Raw genomic sequence first — 11,371 nt, forward strand, 5'->3', positions numbered from 1 at the left:
ATTTTTTGGTCAATGTTAAGGACAAAGCATGTGACATTCTTTGTAAGGCCCTGTCTTTAAAGGTAATGCTACACTGAGCTCTGCTGAGTGGGAAGTGAACAGCTGTAGGTGGTGTCAGATTAATAGATGAGCGGGGCCGCATACTGTACCTCTGCAGGCTCCACAGTGTGTGTTGGGAGGGCGTGTCAATGTGGCAGGATCTGCAGGTACAGCTATAAAAGATGGCAAAGGCTGGCGAGAGCGGGTGGCAGAGGCAGTAGTGCTGATCCCATCCACGGCCATCTTAGAAACTATCCCAGAAAATGTCTTCCACCCCTCACAGCTGGTCATCTGTGGCGATCTGTCACGGCACTGCGGTTCATGTTGGTCCGAATGACCAGGACGTGTTTTTTTTTTTTTCTTGTTTTGTTCTGCACCATGGGCCAAGACTTGACACCCAACTGGATAAACCCAGCCTGCTCATGCCCGGATCATCATGCCTCACAGTTGGTGTCCCTGGGACATCGAGGTCTGGTCTGGTTTCGGAGCAGGCTCGTTTTTTACTTTAGCACCAGATCAGCTTTCACGAGGGATCCATAGACGGGCCTGCATGACTCGCTTCTCGCCGTCTGAACTTTATTTAGATGGCAGCTGTGTTGTGACGGCATACATGGAGAGCAGTAAGCGACTTAACAGAGATGCTGCTTCTCAGTCCCAGAGTTTCATGAATTATTACTCTAATGTTCTTAATGACTGTGATAATGATGGTGAAAATGACAGTAATAATCATTTAGTATCACTACTAGTCCAATTTTTATTGTTGATATTGATGTTGTTTTTACTGTTACCATAACCAGCTTCATTCAGTATTGATGAGGAATGATTGTCTTTTGTGGCATTCTGTACTTTTTTCATCCCCTGACTTTATAATCACCAGTTGTACAGTTGTCCCCGGTGGAACGAAGCCAATGTGTTCTGGATGTGATCTCCCGGTCACTGTCAGCTAGTGACACAGTCGGGTTCGAACCCGGGCCGTTGGCGTTCAGTCTACACTCAGAACGAGTGCTTTTACCGACTGAGCCACTTGGGAGCCCCCTTGTCTTTATTTTTAATAGTACACATCATCCCCATGGTAATTTCAGATCAAACTATTAAAACAAAGATGAGTATCAGGGTTAGGTAAGGCTGGCCAGGCAGTTTGCCAGCCTGCTATCATCAGTGATGTTGAGCACAGTGAGGGGCCCAGGCTTGCACTCCACAAGGAGACCCTCATCTGATTAGGTAGCAGGAAGATCACAGTGAAATGGATCGGGTTGATATGTTTAAAGATTACAAGGCTAAGTGTGGGCACCCTTGTGAGATAATAAGTTGCTTGACTAACAAGCACGGGGTTATAGGTTTGAATCTCCGATTATGTGAGTCACGAGAAAAGTGCTATTCTACACTACTGTTATGAACATCCAAATGTATAAATGTACGGTGTGAAAAATGTGAAGATGGTCTGGTTAGGGTGTGTGGTAAGCAAAATGGGGTTGCATAAACAGAGGACAGAAGGAGTTATAAGAGGATAGTTTTTAATTTTCACAAACAGCAATACATGAGCTGTCTCTATAGAACTACATCACTTCTCACTTGTTTGCAGTTTTTTAGTATACTTGATGAATTGTTGTGAAGAATGGTCATTTGTTTAATCTGTTATTGTTACCTCACATTTATATAGCTGTAGTAACTGCAAATTGTTGAAAGTTCCTAGAACAATTCAATAATTATTAGAAGGTATTTGGATGGATGTGCCAGGTTGCCCTTATAAAGATGATTTGTACGTGTCCAGTCATACACTTTCCCATGATTTAATTTTTTAGAGAAAAACGAATTGTAGCTTGTAAATATGGCAGTCCCTGCAGGTATTTTCTAAAGTAATCACTAGATTTTCGTTTTGGTGAATGTTCAAACATTTTATTTTCTTTTAAACTGCTAATTTGTTTTTTTTTTTCTTTCAGATAGCAAAAATGCAGCGTTGCCGTTGACATACTACAAGCCAGAGCAACTGCCGCCAGAAAATTCCACCTTTCTGGAGCGAAACTTTGTCTGCAGGTTAAGATGTCTTTTGGACAACTCATCAGGATTTCTTGTAAGTTTTTTTAAATAAATAGTTTTGCATAAATAACAGTGATAGAATACAAAACACTACTGCATTTACCAGTATTTGGAACTATGCTACACAGGAGACCTTTGAGATTTGTGATTATTGGTTTAATTTTTTTTTTTTTTTTTGCATCAGGAAATAGTTGCCCATTATTACATAAATATGCATATTCATCCCTTGTTTATTCTATTATTACTGAAATATTTATATTAATCTCTTGATTATTGTATCATTGCATTGTTTTTTCATGCACAAAATCAACCCTTTTGACATAGAACTTTGTACAGTTATTAAAGTCTCTTGATCATATCCCTCAGCCAGTGGTGAGAGTGTCCATTGCTGTATTGATTATCAGGGCCATTTTGCCATTGGTGAGAGTAGGAAGTGTGTTTGTGGGCTTGCTGAGTAATGTAAGGGGTTAAACAATTGCGGCGGTGGAGCTGAGAGATGTTTTAAGTTCATTTGCAGGGCTCTCTCCTTCTCCCTCTCCCCACTGGGTTCAGGGAAAGGTCATCGACTGCTTTTTCTGAACAGGAAGCGATCGCACTGATAGCATTGCATGCAAACTCGGAGTGGAAAGAAAAAAAGTCCAGCTTCCCATTTCCTTATTCATAACACCAGTGTTTTTTTGGAGCAGATTGGCAAATTCCTAAGAATCTAGCAGCTTCTGCAAGTGTAACGGACTGGCACAAGTCTTGCCATAGTCTATCATACTTTGTCCGAATTTATTTTCAACAAGGAGGCAGTGTTTAGGCTGATACAAGTTCATATTCATGCCTTTCATGTTAATGTTTTGCAGGGACATACCCAGCCACAAGATCACCAATTCATTACTTGGATCAATATTTGAATGCTTGTTATTTAACAAAGAAATAAAGAAAATACAGTAATATTACTGTTTTGATTACTAATATTTATAAATTTTGGAGTGGTAAATTGGTGTTGAAATGGGAATGTAAGGGATATTTCACATGCTTTTGTGTGACTCATTTTAGACTGAGTTTGATTTAATGGTAAAAAAGTGTCACAAGTTCAGGATGCAGAAAGATTGCTCAGAACAAAAAAGGAAGTGAAATTGTGAAGTATACTTTTGTTGTACAAGCAATTTCAGTTTTTTTTTCCAGTGAACTCTTCAACTTTGCAGTACCCTTTTATCTGATCTTGTTTAGATGTTACATTGACATAGAGAGGTTGCTGCATAAATGAGCACCAAACACTTCCATTACAGTTTGAGAAAAAATGTTTAACATTATTTATTTATATTAGTGTTAATCCACAATGTAGAAATTGTAGAAAACAAAATTGATCCTACAAGCATTTCAGCATTCTCCTGACAGTTAATTGGTTCCCCAGTGAAAAAGAAGTTCTGATGGCCCTTTTTATCATTGTTGTATTGGTTCAGTATTGGGTTCGGTATTTGGCAGTGTTAGTTCTTCTCACATCTCACCGTGATGATTTTAATGAGTGATGCCGTGGTTTCCTCCAGGCCATGAGCTTTCAGGGCCGTCTGAAGTTCTTGCATGGCCAGAACCAAAAGACGAAGGACGGGCTGCCGATACCGCCGCAGCTGGCCCTGTTTGCATTGGCTAGCCCCCTGCAGGCGCCCTCTATACTGGAGATCCGAACCAAGAACTTCATCTTCAAAACCAAGCACAAGCTGGACTTCACCCCCACGGCCTGCGATGCAAAGTGAGTAACACACGTGCACGCAACAGCAGAAGAGTCTAACACACGCATGAATGTGCAGGGAGAAGAACTTGCTTAGTAACTAACATGTGAGCGCAGACCAAATAGTGGGCTAACAAACGCCTCCGTACAGGATGTAAGTGGGAGATGTTTGCTCCTTCCCTGTTGAACTTGTGTATAGAGTGCAGAGGCTTTGCTGTTTCTAGCAAGCACATGTGTATAGGGAGATATTTACTCAATCTGTAACAAACTCTCATGCACATGGTACAGTGCTTGCTCTGTCTATAACAAAGGTTTGGTCAAGGAGAAGTCCAATCTGTCTAAAAAAAACCACACATGCACAGTGCTCAGAGATTGCTCTGTTCATAATGAATGCATACAAGGAGAGCTTGCTTTCTGGGTATGTTTTTCTTTTTTTTTTTTTTTCCCTGGCACAGTGGATTTTTCTCATCCGTCCTGTCTTTTGTCTCCACAGAGGGCAGATTGTGCTGGGATACACAGAAGCAGAGCTCTGCTATCGCGGGACAGGCTATCAGTTCATCCATGCAGCAGACATGCTGTACTGTGCGGAGAACCACATACGCAGTATGTTACATGGTGCCTAATGCAATTATGTTGTAGGTTTGTGAGTTGTATTTGGTCCAAGGCATTACTCTCCTGTTGTATACAGCATGTTTTCTCTGGGCTATTTAGAACTGCCGTTAACTTTTAACTGCATGCCATCAGCCACATAAAGCAGCTGCTTCTCCATAATCCATAACTGCAGCTATATCTAGAGAGAACTGTAGGGCTTATTGTGTAATAACCTTAAAGAAAGGGTTGTTTATATGCTGAAAATGACCTTCTCTCTGAACTCCTCAGGTCATTTCAGTTAAGCCTGATGCTATCCATTTATTTCTGTCAGCCATCATGCCATAGTCCAGGATGACTCAACTCCAGCAGGGCTTCTGGGTCCCTCTAAAACACTAATACTGAGCTGGGGAGGGCCAGCTAAATTGGTTCAGGTAGTGAATTGAATAAGGTGGATAAACGCCTGATTGTATTGAATGCAGATGCTGTGGCCCTACAGGCTTCGGGTTTTCTAGCCTTGTAGATACTGTGGCCCTGCAGATGTGCTGCTAAGTAGGCCAGTGGATGGTGCAGCGCACAGGTCTAGGGCTGGGCCCATTACTTCATGTATCATCTGCATTCTAGATCCCTCTGTTTGGTAACATATCTGCATTTTCCCCCTCAGTGATAAAGACAGGTGAGAGTGGGTTGACGGTCTTCAGGCTCCTCACCAAGCAGAATGGATGGGTATGGGTGCAGGCCAACGCCAGGCTGGTCTACAAGAATGGCAAGCCGGAATGCATCATCGCTTCTCAGAGGGTCCTCACGTATGTTTCGCTTTATGCAGTTTCAGCTGACACAGATGGTGCACTGAAGAATGAAAGTCTGTTGGTGCTCTGAAAAGATCATGCCATTCCTCATCATCTCAGACTACCGTTTTATTGATTAAACCCAAAGAACCCCTTTTTAATAGAAGTTGGAGCAATCCAAAGCTGAAACACACAGGAAGTGCTAGTAGGTAGCCCCTCATTAAGGAGTTAACCATGAGAACAAGCTGAGCTCTACATCCTAGGTTTGATCTGAGCCATGACCAGTAGCCAAGCCAGGGGGGTGGGGGTGGCTGTTGCGGCAGGGGTTGCTTGTCTCATTGTTCCCTGGCACCCTGCATTTTGTCAGGCACCTAAGAGTTGATTGTTGCTCTGATGAGCACCCACTTCACTGTGAAATACAGTTGCTTGCTCCCTGCAAGGGTATCAATGTATTGCATTCGTTTCACCTCAGTATACATGTGCGAGTGAGCAGGTTATTACCATGTGAGATGAGCCTAGTATACATTTGCTGATTCCAAAAATGGGGTTGCATAAAGGGGAAAAAGTGCCAGTGTTATTTGAGTCATGTTCTGATAGGTCTTCCCAGGACATACTGCTTTGCTAGTCAAGGTACTGGTGAAGTGGAAAGTGGCAACTGGTGTTGTTGAAATGATCATTGATGATTGCGCAAGTAATGATTGTATAGTGATGTTATACTCTGGCAATGGCCTGAAATGTTTGTTTATGTCTGTGTTATTCTAATGTCATGCTTCCCATACAGGGATGAAGAAGGAGAGGAGAATCTAAAGAAACGGAACCTCAAGCTGCCTTTCAACTTCACAACAGGGGAGGCTGTCCTGTATGACACCAGCTTCCCAAAATCCCTTGATGATCTCGCCGCAGGGAACGCATTGCCCACAGAGGGGGACCCTGTGCAGGGCAAGGTCACGCGGTCACTAGACCCCGACTCCCTCCTGGGCGCCAGGTTGAGACAGGATGAGTCAGTCTATGTTTGCGTCCCAGCCCAGAACCGGCTCTCTTTCCAGCATGACGTGCTGTCCGATACTGAAGATGATCTGGGCAAGATACTGTCCAGCGATTGGCAGGATGACATTTTGTCACTGTCCGAAAATGACATTTTCAGACCGGAACCGAATGACAGTTCCACGGAGGACAAAAATGGCGACCTGTTGAGCTTCATGAATAGTCTGGGTATTTGCAGGGAAGATCTGGAGCTCATTCAAAAGGATGAGGAAATCCTGAAAGTCAGTTTTGATGAACAGGGCGACATCATGGATGTAACGGATGAGATCCTGTCGTACGTACAGGAATCGCTGAGGAAGACATCGGACTGCTTTTTTCCGAACGGCGACCTGAGGAAGGCCTCAGGTCAAAGCCCCGGCTGTGTTCAGCAGCCTCAGCAGCCCCATCCAATGCCACAGCTACACCAAGGACAGCCATTGTTACTGCAGCAGCAACAGCAACCACATCCAAAGCAGCCAAATCCACAGCAACATCTGCATACACAGCAACCGGTTCCACAACAGCATCCATATCCACAGCAACATGCACATGCACAGCAACATCTGCATACACAGCAAGCAGTTCCACAACAGCATCCATATCCACAGCAACATGCACATGCACATGCACAGCAACATCTGCATACACAGCAAGCAGTTCCACAACAGCATCCATATCCACAGCAACTTCCACAGACACCGCAGCCAGTTTTGCAGCAACCAGTTCCACAGCAACATCCATCCTCACAGCCCAGTCTACAGCAGTTGTTGTTATACCCACAGCAGGAAGAGCAGCCGCCGCTGCCATGGAAGCAACAGCAACATTTACAACAGCAACGGCATCCGTCACAGGTACCGGCAGAGCCGCAACTTTCACACGCACAGCAACAGTCGCTACTGAAGCAACAGCAGGGACATACACCGCCACAGCCGTCACCTCCTCAGCAGCAACAGCAGCAGCAGCTGTGTCACAGGCTGAAGCACATGCAGGTCAATGGGACGTGCCCGTCTCTGACACCGCCCGTCTCCACGGTGCCTGCAAACGATCACCCCCTGCCTTCCCTGTTCCGCATGGATCAGAGCCACCCACAGTATGGACAGCCCTTCCTGGAAAGCTCCTCCTTTGAGCTTCCTTACAGGGGTCAGCTGAACACTCTGTCCATTGCCTGCGCCCAGGACTTCTCTCCGTACACGCTGGCCGAAGAGCTTCCAGCCAATGAGATGGGTGACTTCACCCCCCAAGACCTCGAGGAGCTGATAGAGGGCTTACAGTCTGGAGTACCAGGGGAGCAAGAAGGTACTGGTGTCACTGTATGCCATCCAGGAGCACTACCCATGTACCAGCGCCTGTCTGAAAGTCAGACGTCTGTCCAGGGACACAGCCAGCAGTTGAACCCCATGCTGTTCTCACCAAGCACTGTGAGACAGCAGCCTTTCCTAGTTCAGGTAAGCACATGTAGTATCCAACACACATTGCCAGTCACAAGCCCATATGATTAAAGTGATATCATACTTGTAACACTCTGCCAGTGTCTAAGGACAAGGTGGCTACTGATAACCAAGCTGTTGGACAGTTTAAACTGCTGGGCGTCATGTGGGAAGAAAGATATGATTGCACACCCAGACCTCCGACTGACGCATGCACCTCCTTTTTTCCCCAGTTTCAGAATGGCAGCAGTGGGGACATGAGCCAGACTCTCCCAGAATCCAGTGGCGGTGTGGAATGTCCTCAGTCAGGACACCCCCTTCTCCAGCATCCGGCCGAAAGCACTGTGTACCAAGACCTGACCTCAAGGGGGTTCATGTGATCATGAGCTCAGACTCATATTCCAACGCACACAACCCCGACGCCTTGTCCCCCTGAGGGCAGACTGCACGCCCCTGGCACAGCTTGGGCCTGGGCTTTGTGTGCACATGCAAGAGCTCCCCCACTGTCCACTAGAGCAGGACCGCTCCCACGGGAGACCTGGCGAGGGGAAGGGGGGTCTGTAGAGAGCATCAAGGCTGAGGATGTTTCATTTGGGAATGATGCTGTCAAGTTCATTCATTAAAAAGAACCCTACATCCCTGAATCAGATACAAGTTCTTTGATTTCATTCAGGGAAAAGTATCATTCATTTTTTTTTCTAAAAGATTGTTTTGGTGTTGTGCACTAAAGTGAACTGATGTTTGATTAGATTTCTTTGCTTTTTGTTAGAAAAGTAAAATAATTCTTTTTTTTTCTTATGGTAGTTTCTTGCACATTAAACAGGATTGTGGAATTATAGCGCAGTGGTATTATAAGTCCGTCTTATATCTGACCACACCACTCAGTTTAATATTGACATTGTTTGCTTAAATATAAGCAAGTAAATATTAATTCAGTTTGTTTTGACAAAAATAGAATGCCTAAGCATACAGTACCCCCTAACCATTTAAAGCACAAATACAGTAGCTGTGAAGACTATATGGATTTTTAAAGCTGTGCAGTTACAATGGCATGTGTTTGTAACAAAGGGTTTTGACATCTCCAAAAAGAGGCCTATAACAGGCTTTCTTCATGAACTGTGTTTTATCATACATTTTTGTAGCATAAGTAACAAACAAACTTGAGCAGTATTTTACGATGTGTAAGTGAAAAATTGCATATTTGCTTTTTATAAATATTTGTTCACAGGCCTGTTTTTTTCCAGGTGTACAGATTCCAAAAATTTTATATATTTTCAGTTGTAAACATTTTATAAAGCACGTAATTGTGATGGTCATTTGAAGTTTAACATTGAAATGTCATTTTATGGTAGTCTTCTCAGATTATACAGAGATCTTTATAGAATTTTGCAACACTTAACTTGCACTGTTGGCATCCATTGCAGAAGAAAAATAAGGTTTTAAGGGCACAGAGGGCTGTTTGGAGGGAAAAATCTTAAAAATATAATTAGTTTACCTAAGTCATTATTTAACATGTTTATTTTATTTCATCTTGAAGTTTAGTCTCGTCCATTACACCAAGCACAAACCAAAGAGACAAGATTAACAAGGCAGGATTGATATACAAATGTTTGATATGTCCAACCAAACACTCTCCCCAAGTTTTATTAACTAATAGAAAAGCCCTTGGTGCCTTAAATTTTCAGTGTTTATGTCAAGGAAGTCGTACTTATTAGACAATGGTGTTACTGGTGTAATGGTGTATTTTAACTGATACGTTCCTGTCCATCCACACATCCCACTGGATGAAACTATGCACTTATACAATCTTGTAAAACAGAAAATGAAAATTATTGCACATTTAGTGAAACTATAAAATAATCAGACACATGTAGCACTTTCAAAATGTGTTTTGTTTAACTGAGCCAGTCTTTCTGTTCAGGAGCAGGGTGGGTTATTATAGGCCTTGTTGGTTTAAAACCAGTGACATGCCAAGAAACCTGAAACCCTTTAAATAATTTGATTTCTTGCATCAAAGTTTGAAAAAAGAGATTTAACAAAAAAGTTTTATAAAGAAATGTGTTATTTCTGCTGCAAAAGTGTATTTTTGAAAATTGAAGATCTAAAAACAATTTTAGCTGTATTTTATGCATATTTGTGTGTGCTGTGTATAATTTATGTAATTAACAAGTTTCCCTTGTAAAGTAATTGATTCTTCAAAGCATTCAGTAATGCATTTTAAAACCGCAAGTTCAAGTGCTGGAAGTATTCAGTTGATGCTGTTCATTTTTAATTAGTAAAGGTTTTTGAGGAATTCAACCTGTGTCTCATGCTTTTTGACGTTGGAAATGTATTGACAGTGATTTAACAAAAGCCAGATGAAGCACAGACCAATACGAACACTTCCAACATTTCTGACTAAGCTTTTAGTCTTTTTTTAATTGACTGAAAAAAGCCAACCATTGTCGTTAAAAAAAGACCAAAAAATATCCGCAACACAGCATGTGAGCTGTAATGAAAATAACAGCTGAATAGATCCGCCCTTACAGAAGAAAATGGAAATAAAGGAGCAACAGTACTAAGCCTGCAAACACTTGTTTGATTATGAATGCCAGCTGAATGTAAAAATACCTTGCAGTACTAGGCATAACTCACTAGGCAGTCTTGGCATATCTGTCAGCTGGTTATATAATGCAGTGTTTCTTTTTTTAGTGCATATGATTATTTTACCCTGTTTAATATTGACTGGAAGTATTAGCCACTTAGGCTAGATGTGGTGTCCGGATATGCTTAGAAATACTACCATGGATTTTTTTCCCTTAATGTTTCCGCTCCTGTTTGGTGTGGAGATTTTGTAGTGCTGGCCCAACAAAAGTAATGAAAAGCATAAATCTGATACAGGAAGAGGACGTATATATGAGTGCTTTTAATGCTGCTGTTTTTCCCTTTAGAAGCATTTTGGAAGGTTTTTTGTACTTTGTATTTTCTTTTTTGATTGAAACAGTCATATCAAAAAGCACATGTTTGAACTGTATAACAACTCATAAGAACCTATTCAATAAAATTAAAAAGACCATATACATATACAGTATGTTACTACTACTTTTTCACTATTACAGAATGTTGCTGTAATAAACCATACTAATATTTACAAATGTGATATATCCGTAAAGTTCAGTTGAATTGTATGTTATGGAAATCTAATTTTAATATACATGCTGTAAATGTCATTTTTATATAAGAACACTGTGTTCATAACTTTTGGAATAGATTAATCTCTGTTGAGTAAATTCCACACTACAAATTCATAATTGCAAATACACATACTCATCCATATTCTTCTTCTTCCGTCTTGGTAATTACATGTTTTTTGTGAGACTTACAGTAAGAGCTGTCATGCAAACGCATGTTATTTGTGCATTTGTTAATCATTTTCAGGCCATGTTCATGTTTACACAGACTTCTCATCGATTAGTTGTTGAACATTTTCCTTGCGTATATATTATGCTTTGAAGTCTATTGCTTGTATCCTCCTATGGAGGTTGCTGAGTGGAGAGGTGTGTGTTGCATGCATTCGATACTACTTCTCAATAAATCACTCCGATTGCAACTCAAAGGCTCAGCAGCCTCTGGCTGTTTCACTTCCTCTATATCCTATTGTAGCCAGTGTTATTGCAAGTGTAACATCTGAATTCATCCATGAATTCTACCACTACTGTGCCTCACCTCTTAATGCAATGTTGCAGTGCACACACATATCGGGTTGGATCACA

General features: G+C 42.0%; 1 protein-coding gene across 5 annotated transcripts in view; it reads left to right on the plus strand.

Annotated features, from left to right (window-relative positions):
* Positions 1-9,684, plus strand: part of ahr1a (aryl hydrocarbon receptor 1a) — a 30,044-nt gene extending 20,360 nt beyond the window's left edge. For 4 of the 5 annotated variants that reach the window (XM_036538099.1, XM_036538098.1, XM_036538100.1 and 1 more), the window contains 6 exons: positions 1,980-2,110; positions 3,612-3,814; positions 4,287-4,396; positions 5,046-5,187; positions 5,951-7,637; positions 7,853-9,684. In XM_036538099.1, coding sequence (XP_036393992.1) covers positions 1,980-2,110; positions 3,612-3,814; positions 4,287-4,396; positions 5,046-5,187; positions 5,951-7,637; positions 7,853-7,999 — 2,420 coding nt within the window. In that variant the 3' untranslated portion in view covers positions 8,000-9,684. The remainder of the gene's footprint in view (positions 1-1,979; positions 2,111-3,611; positions 3,815-4,286; positions 4,397-5,045; positions 5,188-5,950; positions 7,638-7,852) is intronic. The other variant, XM_036538101.1, reaches the window with a different exon arrangement.
* The last annotated feature ends 1,687 nt before the right edge of the window (positions 9,685-11,371 follow it).

Source organism: Megalops cyprinoides, chromosome 10, assembly GCF_013368585.1.
Source record: "Megalops cyprinoides isolate fMegCyp1 chromosome 10, fMegCyp1.pri, whole genome shotgun sequence".
NCBI lineage: Eukaryota > Metazoa > Chordata > Actinopteri > Elopiformes > Megalopidae > Megalops > Megalops cyprinoides.